The sequence below is a fragment of the Coregonus clupeaformis genome, chromosome 30 (assembly GCF_020615455.1).
Source record: "Coregonus clupeaformis isolate EN_2021a chromosome 30, ASM2061545v1, whole genome shotgun sequence".
NCBI classification, from domain to species: Eukaryota; Metazoa; Chordata; class Actinopteri; order Salmoniformes; family Salmonidae; genus Coregonus; species Coregonus clupeaformis.
This window is the reverse complement of record NC_059221.1, coordinates 47,005,396-47,027,973: the sequence shown is the minus strand read 5'-3', so window position 1 is coordinate 47,027,973 and position 22,578 is coordinate 47,005,396. Positions and strand designations below refer to the sequence as shown.

The 22,578-nt window shown below is 40.8% G+C and overlaps 1 protein-coding gene across 1 annotated transcript; it reads right to left on the bottom strand.

The window, feature by feature from the left end:
- Nucleotides 1-791: 791 nt before the first annotated feature.
- Nucleotides 792-21,874, bottom strand: slc35a2 (solute carrier family 35 member 2). Its single transcript, XM_041857067.2, has 5 exons — nucleotides 21,503-21,874; nucleotides 9,231-9,413; nucleotides 6,337-6,488; nucleotides 5,372-6,078; nucleotides 792-1,617 (listed from the first exon to the last, which is right to left on the bottom strand). Exons 1-5 carry the CDS (start codon nucleotides 21,576-21,578, stop codon nucleotides 1,590-1,592), a joined length of 1,146 nt encoding a protein of 381 aa, XP_041713001.1. The 5' UTR covers nucleotides 21,579-21,874; the 3' UTR covers nucleotides 792-1,589.
- Between the last annotated feature and the right edge of the window lie 704 nt (nucleotides 21,875-22,578).

Below are 22,578 nucleotides of genomic sequence, written 5' to 3'. Positions count from 1 at the left end.
AGACGTAATTTATAGATCGGCAGGTAAGGGTGCTCTCGCGCGGCTAGATGTTCTTTACCATTCAGCCATCAGATTTGCCACCAATGCTCCTTATAGGACACACCACTGCACTCTATACTCCTCTGTAAACTGGTAATCTCTGTATACCCGTCGTAAGACCCACTGGTTGATACTTATTTATAAAACCCTCTTAGGCCTCACTCCCCCCTATCTGAGATACCTACTGCAGCCCTCATCCTCCACATACAACACCCGTCCTGCCAGTCACATTCTGTTAAAGGTCCCCAAAGCACACACATCCCTGGGTCGCTCCTCTTTTCAGTTATCTGCAGCTAGCGACTGGAACGAGCTGCAAAAAACACTCAAACTGGACAGTTTTATCTCAATCTCTACATTCAAAGACTCAATCATTGACACTCTTACTGACAGTTGTGGCTGCTTCGTGTGATGTATTGGTGTCTCTACCTTCTTGCCTTTGTGCGGTTGTCTGTGCCTAATAATGTTTGTACCATGTTTTGTGCTGCTACCATGTTGTGCTGCTGCCATGTTGTGTTGCTACTATGTTATTGTCATGTGGTGTTGCTACCATGCTGTGTTGTCATGTGTTGCTACCATGCTGTGTTGTCATGTGTTGCTGCCATGTTTTGTTGTTGTCTTAGGTCTCTCTTTATGTAGTGTTGTGGTGTCTCTCTGGTCGTGATGTGTGTTTTGTCCTATATTTTTATTTTTAATTCCAGCCCCGTCCCCATAAGAGGCCTTTTGCCTTTTGGTAGGCCGTCATTGTAAATAAGAATTTGTTCTTAACTGACTTGCCTAGTTAAATAAAGGCTAAATAAATACAAATAAAAACATTCAAAGCTGACATATTAAAATATTGTTCAGTAGATGGCGCCAAATGATCATGGACTGTCTTCAACCCAAATAAAAATCAACACATTTACAGTCATTTAGCAGATGCTCTTATCCAGAGCGACTTACAGGAGCAATTAGGGTTAAGTGCCTTGCTTAAGGGCACATCGACAGATTTTTCACATAATCAGCTACAGATTCGAACCATCGACCTTTCGGTTACTGACCCAACCCTCTTAACCGCTAGACTACCTGCTGCCCCTACTTTCAACACATTTTCAATTTTGCTTAGCTGGGTGTTGAACAAACATATACATTGGTTAGTGTTTCAATGCATCATACACACACATGCATCATACAATTAATAATTAAACACTATTCAACAATCTTATGGGGATTAAATAATGCTTGTTATAAATGGGTAGATACGGAGCAGAAAATGGAATATAAAATGTTTCACTAGAAATCATGTTAATGTTATATAGATAAATAGTAAGGCAACCGTGTAAGGAAATCGTTTCTACCAAAGGCAGTTTCAACCCCTGATCTGTTACATGTAAACCAAGCATGATTATAAGATCATGTAATTCTCTTCGCAACCCGAGGCAAACATCTCCAACACATCTGCTAGTATAGGAATTTCAATTCAATTAATAGAAGGCATTTGTTATAATTTTCCTTTGAACATCACTTTGGCATGAGATGCAGGCACGGTACGCTTTCAGACGTCAAGCACTTTCTTAGCATCCTTTTTCCTTTTCAGAGGCCCTAGGAACAGAGAGAAAACGGAACACAAAGCACCAGTCAGATATTTTTTTCAAGAAGAAGAGATATTTGTTCTGTCCTAAGCAAATACTATAACAACCTTATAAAAAAATTACATGTTATTGTCTCACATGAACTAATGTGAAAATAGATTTTCTCCCTAGGGAAGCTAACAGCTCAGAAAATAGGGTAGCTAAAAGCTCAATAAACACTGAATATATATATATATATATATACACACACACACACGTGACATAACCATGGTAGAACTGAGACACTGGTGTGGGGGAGGTTAAGATAGGGCAAGCCAAGGCACAGCTGGTCGATCAAACGATCAAATAAACAGTGAAATATAAGTCAAAAACTGGTAAAAGCAGTGTATTGTATCACTTCCGACAAAAACGTTTATGCTGAATTCTCCCCCCTAATATTCACTTCAGTCTCTCACTACCAGTTTAGCATGCATAAATTGTAGGCAAGCTGATGTTACTGGTTTGACTGGGATAGTTGTCTTTTAAAGATGATGGATAATAGCATCTCTCAACATCTATATCACTACAGGCGATCATTTGTCATTGGAAAAAGATGCAGGGATACGAACGGCCTTATATGACTTAAAGGGATGCAATAGTGCACTGGATCAGGGTGACAACACATTACTACTGGTGGTGCTCTGCACCAAGTGGAATATTACAGTGTTAACATTTTGTTATTATAATGTTAACTTTACTTATAAGGGGCACAGGATTTTGTACTTACATTTCAATTATACTGAACAAAAATATAAAAGCAACATATAAAGTGTTGGTCCCATGTTTCATGAGCTGAAATAAAAGATCCCAGAAATGTTCAATATGCACAAAAAGCTTATTTCTCTAAAATGTTGTGCACAAATTTGTTTACATCCCTCTTAGTGAGCATTTCTCCTTTGCCAAGATAATCCATCCATCTGACAGGTGTGGCATATCAATATGATCATTACACAGGTGAACCTTGTGCAGTTTTGTCACACAACACAATGCCACAGATGTCTCAAGTTTTGAGGTAGCGTGCAATTGGCATGCTGACTGCAGGAATGTCCACCAGAGCTGTTGCCAGAGAATTGAATATTAATTTCTCTACCATAAGCCACCTCCAACATCGTTTTAGAGAATTTGGCTACGTCCAACCGGCCTCACAACCGCAGACCACGTGTAACCACGCCAGCCCAGGACCTCCACATCCTGCTTCTTCACCTGCAGGATCGTCTGAGACCAGCCACCCGGACAGCTGATGAAACTGAGGAGTACTTCTTTATGTAATAAAGCCCTTTTGTGGGGAAAAACTCATTCTGATTGGCTGGGCCTGGCTCCCCAGTGGGTGGGCTTATGCCCTCCCAGGTCCACCCATAGCTGTGCCCCTGCCCAGTCAGGTGAAATCCATAGATTAGGGCCTAATTTATTTATTTCAATTGACTAATTTCCTTAAATGAACTGTAACTCAGTAAAATCGTTGAAATTGTTGCATGTTGCGTTTATATTTTTGTTCGGTATACATTAATTAAGACAAAATCCACAAGAGGGATGGATACCAGCTCCCATTTGATCAAAGTTTTACTAAAATAATTATGTACACATTGCAAACTAACCATGATAGCTATCTTTTTCTTCATAAGTTCATTTCATATCACACAGATACAAATGCATCCAACGCTGAACAGTGATATGGGACAATAAGATAAAAAAGTGGAGGACACTGATACAGATTCAACATTGAAGGCAATGAACACAGACAAATCCATCCCATATTGAACAGCTGCTAATAGTCTTTCTGAGGAAGAACCCAACGATAACCATCATACTGAGACCAGATACTATTTCTCAGGTAACCTAAATAGGTAACACGTAAGTGTCCAATAATTATTCCAGCATATGGTGGTCATGTCAGTTCTCATAGAGGCTAAAAGGCATAGGGATACTGTAGTAAAATGTTGATGACTAAATAAAAGTATGCTTTTGTTTGAGAGTGCACAGAAATTGCTAAGTCATGAACATAGACAAATACAAAAATACAAAAATATATGTATATAATAGATATAACTAATGGGAAAGTTCATTTTCCATTTTAGATTCTGAAAAATAACCACAGACAAATTGTGAGAATTATCACCTCCCTTAGGAATCCCATTTGTACAGCGTTTTCAAACTGCCTTTAATAAGCATATCAATTCATTTGTTTAATGCCAATGATACTAACCCAGACTTTTAAGATGGAATACCATATACAGGCCTACTTATTTATGCATTGAATTTTTTTAAATAAATGGCCTCTAGGTCAAAAGATTATGAGCAGCTGTATCTGAATGTGTAACCCACTCCAACACCACCAGCCCAAAAGTAAACAAAATCAAAATAAATCAATTCATGACTAAAAGGATTTTAGATGCCTAAGGATACAGTATATTGTCCTTGTCAGCTTGATGATTTTATATAAGCCATTCTTGCAAAAAGTATGTTCAATATTCTCTGGTAACATTGGGATTTAACTTTGATTTAAAGAGAAAAGCTCCTCCATTTAATATGATAATAAAGCAGACTTGAGTGTAAAAAACAAACAAAAAAACCCCCACAACTAATGGCTTTACCATTTGATACTTGTCCAGTTTACTCTGTGTGTGTTTCGTGCTCAGGGACAAATATTTTCCACTTTGACAAAAAACATTAAAACATTCCATCAACTCCAGTAGATATCTTTTCAAAAAAAGACATATTAGAGAGAACAGTTTTGGTGTATAAATATGCACAACATGTCCACAGCATGAGCATATTTCCACAAACCCGTCACAATTATTTGAAGCAAAAAAAAAGGAAATTATAATTTGATATTATTTATACATTTTAAACTTTTGTCAACAAATTATATAATTACTGTACAAACGAAAGAGAAAAGGCACAGCATGACCATTTGTTAGCTCAGGTGGGCCCAAGCTAGCCCACCCTAAACTAGCCTCCTTTTAGGTGCCGTTAGGATGGGATTCGATTAGTTAGGTCTACTTCAGAAATTAAAGTACACCTGAGGAGCTCAAAGGAGAGCAGGCAGAAATAAATGGACAACAATCTCTGCAGCACTCCACCAATCAGGCCTTCATGGTAGAGTGGCCAGACTCTCTGTCTAAAGAGTTGTATCCTAGATGACTGCGGTATCCAAGTAACTAGGTTTCTTGAAGACCATAACCTCAATTTAAAAAACAACACAAAAGTTGCAGCTGTATTTTTAGTCCTCTGGCAAGTCATTTGGATAAGTGGTAAGGCTTTCTTTTGATTAAAAATACATTGTTTAAGGCAAAGAGGGGTCTGTAGAGAACTAAGGATTGAAAGCAATGATATTCCCAGAGGCATGATTAACATGTACAGAATATCACCAGTTTTCATACTTCACCCTCTTGTGCTTTCAAAAAGTATTAAAACTTAGTAGACTACTGCACGAAAAGGGGGTTAAAATCTCTGGCTACCCATTCCATTATAGGCAGAATAAACTGATGGGTAGTCTGAGGAAAAACAACCTAGGGCTATCTACAGAACTAAAACACAGAGATGCCGTACCCTTCCTTTTGTATCAAAAATCTATTGATATGAAGTTCCCAAATGAAATATAAGTAGCAGAAAGACAAAGATGGAAGTCAAAGTTTGTTTTAGTCCAAAGGGAAAAATAATGAGATTTTAAAGGAAGAAGAGAGTGACAGACAGGATTGCAGATTGCTCATTTCACCAGGACTGACTTTGGGAGGAAAGCGTCCATCTCCGAGTCTCCAGCGCCGTCGGCCAGACTGTGGCTGGAAGAAGAGAGGGTAACAGTAGAGGGGGGGGGAGCAGCTGCTTTGGGCAGACTATACATATAGACGGCTCCAATGACCAGACCAGCACCCAGCGTGAAGAGGAGGTCCACGTGGAACCCAAAGAGGTAGACAGAGACTACAGTGGAGACAATGATGGAAAAGGAAGTGGCGAACCCCTTCAGGATGTTGTCTGCATACTTCACTACCACCGCCACCAGTAAGCCCCCAAAAGCCTGGTTGAAGATGACACCCCACACCATGGGTGTGTACCCAAACAGGAAGCCCTTCTCTGCAATGGCAAGGCCATCGTTCCACCACATCCCCAACAGGCCTAGTACAGTTCCAAATATGCCCAGCTGGATGTTCCTCATCCACACAGAGGCTGAGCTGCCCTTAAGGATTTTCTCAAAGTACACTCCAGCAAAGCCAGAGGAGAGGCAGGACACTATCACTGCCACCAGTCCTTTGGCATAGTTCTGGCTCTGTCCAGTGACTGTAGTCTCCTTCTGTTTTCCTTCCTGCTCCAGTTGTACGATAGCAACCCCAGCGAACAGCAGGAGCAGGGACAGCCACTGAATCCGTGAAAGGCTCTTCCGCAGCATCAGCACAGAGAAAAGGGCTGTGGTCAGAATTTTCAGCTGGTAGGTCACCTGGAGAAATAACCACAACATTCATTAAACCAAACAGCATTTACCAACATACTACATTTTGCATATTGCAGACCAAAATCATAAAAATTGATTACAGGAGGATATGGGAAACAAAACAAAACAAATGCATGCTAGGCTATTGTGGGGCACTCAAGGGGTTTATGCTTGGGGTAAAGTGATTTGCTATGAGATATCATAAACAAGGATGTGACGCAAGAAGAAACACCATCCCATTACTGGGCAGCCAGAGCAACTAACCTGGAAAGTAGCTGCTGGTAAATTGGAGATAGCCACATACTGGAGGTTGTTCTGCAAGGTATAGATGAGTGCTGGGACAGCCAGTTTAAGCGTGTCCTTGTACTGGATGACAATGGAGTCGTACTGCAATACAATAAACTCCTTTAGGTTTCCTGGGAGAGGGAGAGAGCGGGTTGATTGTGAGACACAGGTGAAAATGCAGACGACCACTTTTGCAGGTAAGGTCATGTGTATTGACGCAACACAAATTAGCCAAGTACTGAACCTGAAAAACAATGCCAAAATGTTTCTGCAGTAAACACATTGTAATGGGAATATTCAGTTAAGAGTAATTAACACAATGCTTCCAGTGCTGTATTTGTGACTCATTTGTGTACTGGTTGATGGTCAGTAGTAGAATTGTTACTGAATGTTCTGGATTGTTATCATGTCATTTGATAGTGATTGACATCAAAGCTACTAAAAAGGTACAAGGACCCAGGACACACTGATTATTACTGTATTGATGACATTATGAACACTGTGATTCTGTAGCAGCTGGCAAAGTCACTGTATTTTGTTATGACTTCGTACCAGACTCTCCGCCTGATGTTTGCAGAACATTGGGTATGGTCTGATTAGAATATTAAGGGCCTGTCTCCAATACATTTTCTTTGTTTCTGCTCTGGGAGGTGTTCTCCCTGAATTCTTGTAATACATTTCTGATTGATATCATCAACGACTGCATTCCTTTTTGTTCAACCGAAAATCCCCTTTACACACATTAACCCATAAGGGGGGGTTCTACTAAGCTATAAGGAATTATTTAATGAAGGTCAAACCAAGGATCATTCTGCTATTTGATTTAGAATTTTAGTATTAAAAAATACAAGTTGGCCTTACTGTGGGCGTCCTAGAGCAAACCGACATGTACAGTGTATACGGAAAGTATTCAGACCCCTTGACTTTTTTCCACATTGTTACGTTACAGCCTTGTTATAAAATGGATAAAATCGTTTTTTCCCCCCTCATCAATCTACACACAATACCACATAATGACAAAGCTAAAAGTTCATTTTTTTTGCAAATATATTAAAAATAAAAAACGGAAATATTACATTTACATAAGTATTCAGACCCTTTACTCAGTACTTTGTTGACGCACCTTTGGCAGTGATTACAGACTCAATTCTTCTTGGGTATGACACTACAAGCTTGGCACACCTGTATTTGGGGAGTTTCTCCCATTCTTCTCTGCAGATCCTCTCAAGCCCTGTCAGGTTGGATGGGGAGCATCACTGCACAGCTATTTTCAGGTCTCTCCAGAGATGTTCGATCGGGTTCAAGTCCGGGCTCTGGCTGGGCCACTCAAGGACATACAGAGACTTGTCCCAAAGCCACTCCTGCATTGTCTTGGCTGTGTGCTTTGGGTCATTGTCCTGTTGGAAGGGGAACCTTCGCCCCAGTCTGAGGTGCTCCGTTCATCTTTCCCTCAATCCTGACTAGTCTCCCAGTACCTGCCACAAAAAAAAAAAAATTAAACAGCATGATGCTACCACCCCCATGCTTCACCGTAGGGATGGTGCCAGGTTTCCTCCAGACGTGACACTTGGCATTCAGGCCAAAGAGTTCAATCTTGGTTTCATCAGACCAGATAATCTTGTTTCTCGTGGTCAGTGTTCTTTAGGTGCCTTTTGGCAAACTCAAAACGGGCTGTCATGTGCCTTTTACTGAGGAGTGGTTTCCGTCTGACCACTCTACCATAAAGGCCTGATTGGTGGAGTGCTGCAGAGATGGTTGTCCTTCTGTAAGGTTCTCCCATCTCCACAGAGGAACTCTGGAGCTCTGTCAGAGTGACCATCGGCTTCTTGGTCACCTCCCTGACCAAGGCCCTTCTCCCCAGAATGCTCAGTTTGGCCGGGCGGCCAGCTCTAGGAAGTCTTGGTGGTTCCAAACTTCTTCTATTTAAGAATGATGGAGGCCACTGTGTTCTTGGGGACCTTCAATGCTGCAGAAATGTTTTGGTACCCTTCCCCAGATCTGTGCCTCGACAAAATCCTGTCTCGGAGCTCTACGGACAATTCCTTCGACCTCATGGCGTGGTTTTTGCTCTGACATGCACTGTCAACTGTGGGACCTTATATAGACAGGTGTGTGCCTTTCCAAATCATGTCCAATCAATTTAATTTATCACAGGTGGACTCCAATCAAGTTGTAAAAACATCTCAAGGATGATACATGGAAACAGGATGCACATTAGCTCAATTTTGAGTCTCATAGCAAAGGGTCTGAATACTTATGTAAATAAGGTATCTGTTCTTTATTTTTAATACATTTGCAAAACATTTAAAAAAATCAATTTTAGAATAAGGCTGTAACATAACAAAATGTGGAAAAAGGGAAGGGGTCTGAATACTTTCCGAATACACTGTAGGTGTTCGTGAGGAGTCTCACCTTTCCCCAGAGGGGTCATATTAGTTTGTAGCCCAAACTGTTCGGACGCTTCAGAAAGAAGTTGGCAGATCAGCTGTACCGACTTCAGACAAGTCCCAAAACGCTTGTTGGGGTCGTAGAGCAAAACGGAGACCACCCTGGTGTTCGTAAGAGGCTCATCGTTTCCTAATAGTTTGTAGGCCAAACTGTTCGGACGCTACAGACTATTTTGTGAGAAGACCGATTTTCGGGATGTCTCATGGTCTGACAAACACCGCTCCAGCTCTGTCACCGCAGATGCGGAACTGCGACACAGGTGGATGCAGGGGATTGAGATGCATACAATGCAAAAAAAACAAACAGATATCTCTAGCTGAAACTGACAGATTTTTATTGGGATTTTGTATTATGCTAATTACATTTCCGTGGGGGAGCAGACATCGACCTTAGTTTTTTTTAAATATTCAATAATGGAGGCTTACCTTTTCTCTGGACCAAAATTATAAAAAGGCAGGTAAGTACTTTGAGCACCTCTGCCATAACCACTGCAGAGGTGGTGAAGAAACGATCACCAGGCAGCGTGCGGACATAGCGGATGCTGAGGATAAGAGAGGCGTTCTGGACAACAAGGATGGCCAAACTGATGTATTTCAGCTTTCTGTTCACTGTAGTAAAAAGACAACATCAGATGACATCATTAGCCCTACTTTGCATGCATTGCTGAAAATCCAAGCCAGTTGAACCAGATGAAAATCTATTCTCACAAGACATAGGCATATCATAGCTTTGGGACAATTTCGGGAGTCTGTATTGGTTGGACTCCCTGAGTTGTGCGTCGTTCTGGTGGGTGGCGACAGAAAATAACCATACCACAACATAACCGGCGTCACCCAAAAAAAAAAGGTTCCTTTCAACAAAACCATATGTATAATCTCTAGGAACTCTACTTACCAGACGTAAAGTGAAACGTGTCCCTCGCTATCAAATAAACATCTGAATCCAACTTCTGTCCAAACCGCACCATATTCCTGCTGTGTATACAGTGGTGGATTTTGTGGTAGGAAGTCTCGCGTGAAATGCGTGGTCCAATGGCAGCCCGCTGTCTAACTCCGCAGGAATATGGTGCGGTTAGCACAAAAATTGGATTCTGACGTTTATTTGATAGCGAGGGACACATTTCACTTTACGTCTGGTAAGTAGAGTTCCTAGAAATTAAAATAAAATCTATGTTTATGTCACATGCGCGTAATACAACAGGTGTAGACCATACAGTGAAATGCTTACTTACAAGCCCTTAACCAACAATGCAGTTTTAAGAAAGAATACCCCCCCCCAAAAAACACACACAAAAAATACAATATAAAATAATACGAAATAAAGTAACAAATAATTAAAGAGCAGCAGTAAAAATAACAATAGCGAGGCTATATACAGGGGTACCAGTACCGAATCAATGTGCGGGGGCACCGGTTAGTCGAGGTAATTGGGGTAATCTGTACATGTAGGAAGAGTTATTAAAGTGACTATACATAAAAGAGGGGGGGCAATGCAAATAGTCTGGGTAGCCATTTGATTAGATGTTCAGGAGTCTTATGGCTTGGGGGTAGAAGCTGTTTAGAAGCCTCTTGGACCTAGATTATACAAGCAAGTATTGGGGATTTATTATTCTCCTAAATTGATGGGATGACTAACTTAGAAAGAATGCAGTCTTGACTGGGCGAATGTAGGCTGTGACACCTGGCAAGGCTGTGATTGATGTAAAGAGCTGTTTTAGGGGGTAAAAATAAGATAAGGATTGTGTCTTCAAATGCTAGACTATAATAGTTATTTGTGATCTGTGAGCCTTCCTTTGACGTAGGAATGATGTCTAAGGGAGCTGGCTCTTCTCACTATGATAGGTTGTTATGATAATCTTGTGCCTGGCTGAAGTGTGCAACAAATGGCGCCGAGGAGATGAGACCAACCCCCTGAACCAACGGATTGGCTGAGAAAGTTTCAACCACGCTCAAGCCTCTACTCTAATTGGCCAGCAGAGAAGTGGGAAATTCCCTCTGTCAGAGTATTTGGGTATTGTTTCTAAAACAATGTGTTAGTTCTCTGGAGTGTCCTGCGAGACATCTCAGAGAGCCCGTATATACGAAACATCATATTTACCATTGAAGGTTTTTGCATTAATTAAAATAACTAGTATATCTTAGAAGTCATGTTGACCTCTTTTGTTCCTAATACCAGATTTGAATTGACGCAATTTCTAACAATTGGTGACACCCGTCGTGATCTGGTAGAAGGGACTTTGCTGGGTAATGTCCGGCACATTTGGTCAACTCTTTCATCGAACCGTATGTTTCACAAACTGCCCGGGCTTCTAAAAAGGTAAGCAGATACCTATTGTTAAATAACTGAAGATCTGCACATTGGCTTTATCCAAATTAATTTTGTGAAACAACTGTCTGATGTAAGTGAACTAAATTATGAAACTAATATGAGTAGATAAGCACAATATTGTGACATGCAAGCCTTTGGTAGATGTGATGTTTAAACCTTGGTACCGTAGAGTATTGTTTCACCGGCACGTACCAGAAGCCTAGGTACGGATAGGATCGGGAAATAGTACTGAAGTCTCCAGGCTAGGATCACCAGGGGTGAGAACTGGATGACACAGGGAATTATTGGCTAAGGGCGTTGGCTACTGACACATATCCAGAAGAGATATGGCTAGGATCAGAGGAGCGCCAAAATTTTAGTTGAGTATTGTTTCTCTGACACATATCCAGAAGAGATATGGCTAGGTTCTGAGAAAATACTGAAGTCTCCAGGCTAGGATCACCAGGGGTGAGAACTGTAGATACAGGGAATTATTGGCTAAGGGCGTTGACTACTGACACATATTCATCGAGATATGGCTAGGATCAGAGGAGCGCCAACATTTTAATTGAGTATTGTTCCCTTGACACATATTCAGAGAGATATGGCTAGGATCAAGGAAGATACTGAAGTCTCTGGACCACAAATGGTGGAACCGTGAGATACAGGGATTAATTGATTAAAGTGTAACGTTGTGGCACATATCCACTGAAGATATGGCTAGGATCATAATGGCCACTTAAATTTTAGATAGTGTTACGCTACTGACACGTATCAAAAGGCTAGATACGGATAGAGTCAGGGGGACACTGGGTGTTGTTGTATGCATGAGTGCGCGAATGATCACAGACGAAATAAAATAGTGAGTTATTAAAAAATAATAAACCTGTATATTAAGACGTCTGTGGCTGTCCAAACGGTATAATTTGGGGATAACTGTTGGATTTGTGGTTGCTTAAACCATATAACCCGTTAAAAACAATTGGGAACATAAAGCTAAAGTGATGAATTGTGTGACTGAACTAGAACGTTTGAATTGATATATTTGAAATATAACATTTGGTGTTTGACATAGCATAATACTGCTTTTGAATAGTTGTGTCGAAGCAATTCGGTTTAGTATTTGATTTGACGTTTGATGTTTGACCGTGCAAAATACTGGTTAAACAATTAGACCGAAATAATTCGGTTTATAAACGTGCACCAACTTTAACTAATTAGGTGGGAATTATTTGATTTAAATAAATGGACTGGAGTACTTTGAGTAACGGCGGAATATTGGAGGCGCGCTGGGACGAGAAGCAGCTCCTCACAGCTCCTCAAAAAGGTAGAGTTGCGAGGGGAGGGGCTGGAGAGAGCGAAAGTGTGGCTTTTGGAGCCATGAAAAGACTGGGAGATGGCTGGGAACGCATGTGGGTATCTGACGAGAGAGTGTTCTAAACTTGCTCACCGAGCGTAGACGTGCGTTGGGTGAGAAAGTAGAGAATATTTACATTTGCGTTTTTGGTAATTTGGCAGACGCTCTTGTCTAGAGCGATTTATGGGAGCAATTGGGGTTGAGTGCCTTGCTCGAGGGCACATCGGCAGATTTTTCGCCTGGTCGGCTCGGGGATTGTAACCGGCGACCTCTCGGTTGTTGGCGCGGCGCTATTGGTCACTAAAGTGCCAGCCGCCCCATATGAGTTTAAGATTGTGGCGTTGTTGGATAATGTGATGGTGGAATAAACTAAGTAAATGTTGTTTTAGACGTAATGTATAATATAGTACAAAACAAATAGAGGGTTAAATTGAACTAATTATCATGGTAGAGCTAACGTAGTACAGTGAGGGAACTTCATTTTGTGTCAGAGGGTAAGATGAGATCATTAATGGTACTATTAGTGGAAATCTATTTATCATTTCAAGGCATGGAGTAACAATCTGCATTTATGAGTGTAAATTCAACGGCTGATGTGTTGATTGAATGGGTACGATGGAGTATTTGGTTTGGTAATGTTGAATGGACTATTTGTAGCGTGTTTAGAGGTTAAATAGAAAAACTAACTTATACAATAGGGAATCAAAAGGAGAGGGAGTTTTTGCTGAGGTGAAAGCTACTGCGATTTTCATTTGGTGACGTCACTTGCTCTATGAATGAACTGGGAGTAGTTACTTTCAGAGCATCACAGATGGTGTGGAGTGACTGGCGATGTCCCTGGTTCGAACACAGGTAGGGACAGTATACAAAGCTTTCGCTGTGGGGCTATATACCTAGATTATTATGTGGATTGAGAAATGTGAAAGGTTGAATTAGATAGACTTTTCTAGAATACTTCTATTTAAGCTATGAAAATATGTTATAAGGTTACCATGCGCTCTCCCCGAAGGAGCAAGGGGAGGGTGAGAGACAGTATAGTTCAGATGGTAGGAATGTCATTAAGCGTATGCTGACCAACGATAGCAAGTATTTGTTTTATTAATTAGGGCCTAATCAGAGAGAACAGTTAAATAAATTGAATAGCGAACTGAAATGGGTTAGCGGGGAAATACAAGATAGATGGACCATTTTAAAACGATAATATTTTGGTTAGGATGCAAGTATGCATTGGCTGTTGTGCTGGGGAATGGCGCCAGCCTGTGGTGGGTTATGGATTTGTTACATAAACTTATATTTTAAATTAAAGTGATGGAATAGGCTACAATTATAACATTATCAGAAAAAGACACAATTTAATATGAAATAGTTATTACAATTGTTGTTGATAGTTGTTACGGTTATTATCATTGATCCAGTAATGATATAAGGATAGTAGAGGAAGGCAGGGGATTTAATCTCATTTAGGGAAGTTATATTAGAAAGAAAATACCATTAAATGAGGGAACATTTGATGTAACCGTGATTGTATTGGCTAAAAACTCAAATATGACATTTACAGGGAGGACAGGAACAATAGAAGGGAAGACAGGTTTTCCTAGGGGGTTGAATAAATAATTGATAAATGGATCATTTGAGATGAGATCACATGTAGCAGAGTTAGGGTAATCAATTAAATAATCATTGTATACTCGAGGAATTTTGAGTGGTTTAATGGATTAGTTAGGAGGAATTAGAATGATACAAACAATTATTGATGGGTTAAGACTGGGAATATCTATCATGTTTTGTGTGTACTACCATCTTTAGATTATAACTAGGAGAAAGAGATTAGCTCATCTCAGTTAGGCAGTATTTAGGTCATAAAAGTGAGCTATCAAATTGAGTGAGGCCTGGCTATTTGTGATTGTTGTTTTTTCAAATTGGGTTAAAATGGGTTCACAGAGCCAGAGGCTGTACAGAGAAAGGTGGAGCCCCCATGTTGCCCTAGTGAAAGAACATTCAGAGGAATGGTTATCACTAGGTAAATGGATAAAACAGGGGAAAAACATTACTGACTGGCAGAATACACCAAATGGGGATCAGTATGGCCACTCCACTGGGAGATATAGAAGAAAGTTAAATTGGAGAGCAAAAACCCAGCCCAGTGTCCATCTGGAGATAAATTTTAACGGATGACAGGAAGAGATTTTCTTAACTCAGGAACAGGAGGCTGAGTTAGCAGCAATTCCGTTCAAATTATGGTCACAAGGACAACAGATGTAGGACTAATTAAGGGGGTAGCTACAGTACAAGTGATTCCTCGATTCGATAATAGACCATACCAAAAGCAATATACTATGAAACCAGAAGCAATAAAAGGGATAACACCTACATTTGAGCATTTACTTAAGGGAGGGGTGATAATTCCTGGAGATGTGGTACAATGAAACTCTCCAATATTTCCTGTTAGAAAGGAGGCACCTAGCGCCGACTGGAGGATGGTCATGGACTTACAGTTAGTTTCAGAAAGTCTTACAATCTTAGCCCAGGCTATAACTAAGAATTTGGGAAAGTTTGAACATAGGGAAGGACGCAAATGTTAATTTATGTAGATGATATTCTATTGGCTAATCCCACTCAGGAGGGATGTAAGAGGGATACAATCCAATTGTTAACCTTCCTGGCAGAACAGGGACACAAAGTGAGCAAAAAGAAACTTCAACTTAGGTAGAGCGAGGTCATTTACCTAGGACACACTATAACACAGGAGGGGCGAATGTTAAACTCATCCAGGAAAACTGCTATATTTGAAGCGCCAAAACCGTTAAAACAAAAAACAAATGATGAGCTTATTGGTAATGATAAAGTGCTGTAAAGTTTGCGTATTCCATTATGTACTGCATACGGGTAAATTAAGTGATCTTATCTATGGGAAGGCAATGGTAGCCCATGGTAAAGTAATTTGGAACTCTAAGGAGGCATACATACATCAGGGATGTTATCCAAATGGTAGAGAGTAACGAGGGATATGACATTGGTAGTGATTTAAAGATGATGAGGTTTTTTGGTGGGCTATTAGATATAACTGGGTTAATCATGAACATAGAGATTTTTATTCTTTGTTGCTAGATAGAAGACTTAGGTGACCTAAGAAATAGACTTGTCATGTCCAACAATTAGTCTTCAGGTCAAGCCCGGGAGAGCCGGGGTAGAACAGAGTTTGAACTAAACATAAGTGTTTTTATAAGATAAGAGATTGATTGATTGGATTACTAATTGATTCTGAACTGGATGAAAGTTGAATTTAGCTGCCATAAAAGACAAAGGAAGTGGGAGGAGCAATATAGAAGCAAAAGATAATACCAAAAATGAAAGGCATGGCAATAGGATGATAAATTACATAAGGAATGGTTTAGAAAGGTGGTAATATTGACACATGGGCAAATCATGTGTCAAAAAGGGGGAGTGATAGGATTAAATAATAATGATAGGATTAAATAAAAATAAAACAATAGAAATTGAGAGCTCAACATGTATGTGTGAAGATAGTTTATTAACCACACCCGTATGTCAGAGGTTTTGTGCCCCACAGGTGAACTAAAGGAGAAGGTGACCCACTCTATCACACCAGGAGACTGGGTGTGGATCCAGTCCCTAAAAGAAGAAAAACTGGAAGCAGGCCTGTTGGGAAGGGCCCTATCAAGTCCTATTAGATCCATCTGGGTGCATGTCACACACTGCAAAAAGGTAAACCCAGTTACACCTGATGAACAAACACAGAGTTAGGAGAAAGATCCGATCACCATTAGGGCTCGGGGGTTGGCTCCTTAACGAAGATTCCCTTACCCTGTCTGATCATCCCTGTGTGAGTTTGGTAGAAGGTGAAGTAATGGGTTGGCGTCTGACATGTTCTCAGGGCAAGGGTGGGGATTCACAGGTCTCCTGACGGTAGGTAGCTGTCTGATTGTGGGGGCCATATTCCTAACACACTCAAACCCTTCTGATCAGCCGAAAGTAGTAGTTAACCTAAAACAAGTTGATAGAATAATACCTGAGCACAGTCTATGAAGGCATAGGAGACAGCTAGACGTAGGGAAAGGGGAAGATTAGGGACTTTAGGGGAGGACATCACTGTATGTGTGTCGCCGTGTACATCCTGGGACTATGTAGTTGCTCATATCGAGAGCGTGGGGGATATGTAAATCTCCATACACAGTTTGGGGACAGGTGTAGTGTTGTGAGGGTAGGGAATTACCAGAAATGGCAGTGCGACCCATAGAAGGGTAGGTACTGTCTGAAAGTCTGAAGTACGCAAAAACAGGTTTATCCTCCATGCAAGCCACCTGGGAATGTGGTGAAAGAGTCTTGTAGTAACTTGAACTATCTGTATCCCCCGATAACAAAGTCATTCCGACCTAGGTTGCCTACGTTTGAAGTCTCAGGGGATTCTAATTGTTTTTCTAGGACTAGTAAGATAGGATACAGAGTAGGGCATCTTAGCTCTGCTCCTACACAGAGAATATCACAACTGAAAGAGAACATGACTAATCTCTCCTCTTTGTTGCAGCCAGAGGATTGTAGGAACTAAAACCAGGCCCGTGCTGACATCTGATGGTTGTGTGGTGATAACTGATTGTGAACTCAACTACATATGTAAAAAATCAAACGTGTCAGAGACTGGTGAGTTGTCACATAGAAAGTAGGACCTCCTCCCGGGATCCTTTGATGAAAGGATCCTGTGATGGGATAGGAGTACCTCGAGAGGTTCCAGAACAATTCAAAGCTAGGAATCAGATCGCAGTTGAGTTTGAATCAAGTATTTTTTGGTGGTCAACAATTAATAAAAACGTAGATTGGATAAATTATATTTACTATAACCAGCAAAGATTTATAAACCACACTTGTGATGCAATAAAGGGATTAGATGAGCAGACAGCGGCAACTATCTTAATGACAAGGCAGAATAGAATAGCTTTAGATATGCTTTTGGCTGAGAGGGGCGGAGTTTGTGTTCTGTTTGGATCTATGTGCTGTATTTTCATCCTCAAACAATATAGCACCGGACGGGTCAGTGACAAAAGAGCTTCATGTGAGTAACTACACTGACGAACAAACTGGCTGAGAGATCTGGTATTGATAGCTCCATAAACGGTTGGTTTGATAACATATTTGATAAATGGAAAACTATTGTTGTAACTATTCTGGGTGAAGTTATAGCTTCTATGGGTATACTTGTTCTTTGTGGATGTTGTCTTATTTCCTGTGTCTGAGGTTTGGTGAGAAAGGAGATGGAGAGGTGATTTCCCAACAGATGGTGAGATAAGGCCCAATCCTGGACTCCAATCTAGGAATGGAGGATATGACCTACCAGGCTTGGTGGAGTGACACTAGAGGGTGTCTAAAGGGGGCCAAAATATACTTCTCTGTTTGTGTTTTATGTTTTAATAGTCTTATGTTTTGTGTTCTATTAATCCTGTGTTTTATGCTTTATTAATCAAGTTAACCATGTGAATGTTTGTCTTTCCTTATGTGATGGTTTGAAGTTCCTTGGTGACTGATAACAATTTGCAAGTTGGGTGTAGATGGACTGAGGGTTTGAATTTTTAGTATCATTATGGCCTATTAATAAAAGTGTGATTTTTTGTTTGTATTGTATTATAATGAAGGACAATCTGTGTTTTCTTATTTTTTGAATCACACCTTATTAGGTGTGAAAAGGGGGACTATTGGGGATTTGTTATTCTCCTAAATTGATGGGATGACTAACTTAGAAAGAATGCAGTCTTGACTGGGCTAATGTAGGCTGTGACACCTGGCAAGGCTGTGATTGATGTGAAGAGCTGTTTTAGGGGGTAAAAATAAGATAAGGATTGTGTCTTCAAATGCTAGACTATAATAGTTATTTGTGATCTGTGAGCCTTCCTTTGACGTAGGAATGATGTCTAAGGGAGCTGGCTCTTCTCACTATGATAGGTTGTTATGATAATCTTGTGCCTGGCTGAAGTGTGCAACAAATGGCGCCGAGGAGATGAGACCAACCCCTGAACCAACGGATTGGCTGAGAAAGTTTCAACCACGCTCAAGCCTCTACTCTAATTGGCCAGCAGAGAAGTGGGAAATTCCCTCTGTCAGAGTATTTGGGTATTGTTTCTAAAACAATGTGTTAGTTCTCTGGAGTGTCCTGCGAGACATCTCAGAGAGCCCGTATATACGAAACATCATATTTACCATTGAAGGTTTTTGCATTAATTAAAATAACTAGTATATCTTAGAAGTCGTGTTGACCTCTTTTGTTCCTAATACCAGATTTGAATTGACGCAATTTCTAACACAAGTCTAAGAAGCAGTAGATCTGTTGTAAATTCGCTATGCTTCCTGTGCTTAAGTTTCGTTTTTGCATCTTTTACTTTCGGTTTTGTACACCAGCTTCAAAACAGCAGAAAATACAATATTTTTGGTGATTGAAAAGATATTTGACAGTTGTTTAGATGGTACAATTACTCACTACACTATGCATTGCTTGTTTTGTCATAAACGGAAATTATGCGAACTATTGTAATTTTAGCAACCAGGAAATGGCGGCGCATTTCTGCATGTTGCACCAGAGAGGAATTGCATTATTTTCCAGAGAATGCATAGCCCCGAGTTGATTAACCCTTTTTTATACAACGGGTGGTTCTAATCCTGAACGCTGGTTGGTTAAAACCGCATTCCAGCCGGTTTCTATTCCACAAGTTACCACAGGCTAAATCTATGACGTTAAAATGCCTATTTACTCTGTTGCATCTGACTGCGCAATCCACTGTCTTATCAGCCCAGCCAGGCAATTTACAAACTTGATCTCCACTATAAAAAGCATCTAGACATTATCTCACATTTCTTTTAGACTAACATTTAGTTTTCAACAGCGTAGATTTGTATAAACCTTGCTGTCTGTCACTCCGACATTTGCAACATTGTTTCAATATTGAAATTCGATCTCCAGCTGTCCCATGGTAATGAACGTGTCGGGGTCGGGACGATACAGACAGGCAGCGTTTCTCAGCCAGTCGAAATCATGAATCAGCTGGCATCATTTTTATGGATATATACAAATAAATACAAAGAAAAAAGGTAAAAAACGAAACAAAGTGCAGCTAGTTTGCAGTCTTTCCAGCTTCAGTTTGAAGTGATTGTGTTAGCTGTGTTGTTGGCTAGTTCCTCTGAACAACAGTGTCCTGACGAGAGAGCACATTTTCTATGCCAGGCGAAATCACGCCTCATTAGCTCATTGTTATGGATGTCACTAGAAAATAGCTTATACAAATGCAAATGCCGCTACTGTTGTTATTATGTCTGCACTGTTGGACGTGACTGTACGTTAGCGGTAGTTGGCTAGCTAGCAAGCAAGGGATAAGAACGTTGCCAGCCAGTATGGCTACGACTGGGTCGTGTCCTTAGATACAGAACAAAAAGACTGAACAACTGGGTCACGTCTCTGGCAACCGAACCGATAGAACGAACGACCAGCCGGCTTGGGTAGCAACCCTAGGTTTGTTGTCGGGACTATATCTTGTGGAAGGATGAAATAGTATGAATAAATTAATCAAAATAAAGTTTAATGAAAATATGTCAATCATTATTTGAATATGTTGTATAAAAGTGATAATGCCCTCGTAGCCGGTATTTGGAGGATATATTGGCACAGTTTGCCATCTCAGGCCTAACAACACCTGTGCCAATATATCCTCCAAACACCGGCTTCTCTGGCATTATCACTTAAATACCATGGCTATAATTGAACATATTTGCCACTAGAAATGTGTTCAACATCAACTGAAGTAGCTAACTAGCATGTTTACTAGATAACTACAGTTGTTGCCTTGGTAACCAAACAAACAGACTTGCTAGTTTAGCTAACCAAAACATCAGTCCTACGTTGCCATTATGAAAATCGAATTCAACAATGCCAATAATGTTTTCAATTCGACTTTTGCTTCCAAAAGCAGCTCAAACAGAACATGTAAGAATAAACTACTGTGCTGATATACCATGCATTATTCAAGCAATAAGGCCCGAGGGGGTGTGGTATATGGCCAATATACTACAGCTAAGGGCTGTTCTTAGGCACAACAACGCAGTGGGCCTGGATACAGCCATTAGCTGTGGTATATTGGCCATATACACAAACCCCCAAGGTGGCTTATTGCTATTATAAACTGGTTACCAATGTAATTAAAACAGTACAAATGTTTTTGGGGTTATACCCATGGTATACGGTCTGATATACCACGGCTTTCAACCAATCACCATTCAGGGCTTGAACCACCTAGTTTATAAAGGGAAATAATGCACGCGCTAGAATGCCCTTCAAGCCAATCAGAAACGAGTATTCAACAACGGGGTATAAAGAGAGTTGACGTTAACAACCCTCATCGAATATTTAAAAAAGGATTACAATAATGAGATGTATCCACCAATCCAAAGGATAGACAGGAGCTCGACAGCCCGCCATGCCGCTTTGTGGACAAGGACTCCAGTTTTTAGGGCGGAGAGACATGTATCTTGTCAATATATCTATAATCTTTGGTTGCACCTTTAATTGACTTCTCTTTTCACCGTTTCCTGCTAGTTGTCTGACTTGGTTGGTTGGTTCGTTCATAATTGTTACATTACAGCGCAGTTAATTCAAACAGGTGTGAGTAGTTTCTGACCCCACCCTCACCTGGCTGTAATGAAAGAGAAAAAAGTTCCACATCACCAAAATTACAACACACACACAGGCTCAATTGATGAGAGGGGCTATAGCTAACGTTTTGAATGCAACTTTCAGAGCCACACATATACACATAAATAACCTCTGCCTGGATACTTTATTAATGAAATAGGTCGCTATTTTAAAATAGCTAGTTACGAGCCATCGGATACACTGACTGACACTCTGCTGTAGCTGTATAGTTAACTAGCTCGCTAGATGAGTTAACATGGCTAGCTAGCCAACTTAGCTAGCAAATCAACACAGTGCAGTCAGCTAAACATCATGCTAGCTAGCAGCTGAACAAAACATAGTTTTACCTTCACTCTGTCTAGGAGAAGCCGTCTTCTGCTCTCCGACTCCTGTCCCTTGGCCGTTGTTGTTGCCCACTGCCATGTTGGCATTGACGTTATGTGAACTGGAATGAGATGTCACCTAGACAGCGAGCTAGCTAATTCCTTGCCTTTGCTTTCACCTAACGTTAGCTAATTTAGCACTGGTAGCTAGCTTGTACCCAATTGCTGTTGCAGCCCCTTTCACACATCAACTGACGAGTGCTACGATTCCCCACCCCACTAGCTGAGCCATTCCACGTTACGATTAAAACACTAATGTGTTGTTTTTACTTCACAATCATTTCCTTGTTCGCTGGCACATTCACAAAACCCCCAGAGCTTCCAGAACAGATGGTCCTATTGGTGAATCCCAGAGCTTCCAGTACAGATGGTCCTATTGGTTGTTGGGGTGAGGGACCGCCTCTCCATCGTTCGGTGGTATTGATTGGACCAATGGAATGGTCTAAAATGCGCAAACCCCGTCCAACCCGGGCACCCGGCGATGCAAACATAACGAACTCGCCAATTAACCGCCATTACTGTCCTCATCTTCTGCAGACCAGAAACACGACTACAGTCTTTCAACATTAGCCAAAAATGATTACGCCAGACTCAAATTATAGGCTACTGCAGCATTGCACTAGGCCTGTGAAAGAAATGATCAGCTAATGGTCAGCCTATCTTTGATGAGAGAAATAAAGTTTGATATGATGAGTAGGTTTGTTCATTGCACAATCGGGACAGACTGTGGAATCTTAAAGTTGATCCTCTTATGGACCCATACCAATTTATATGGTCCTCAAGCTTCTTAAATATCCCAAAAGTGTCAACCAACAGTCACAAAACTGCCTGTCACACACTGATGAAGTACTGGTGCTTGCACACAGGGTGAGGTACTAACCCATTCTGCCCTGTGGTTGCCTTGCCCCTTACAAAAAAAGATTGCAGTCAGAGTGCAGTATAACTGCAGCATGATCCCACCGTTTTTTTTACTGCAGTAGTTTTGCAGTATAACTGCAGTTCAACTGCAGTTATTCTGCAATTACTGTGTCCAAAACACC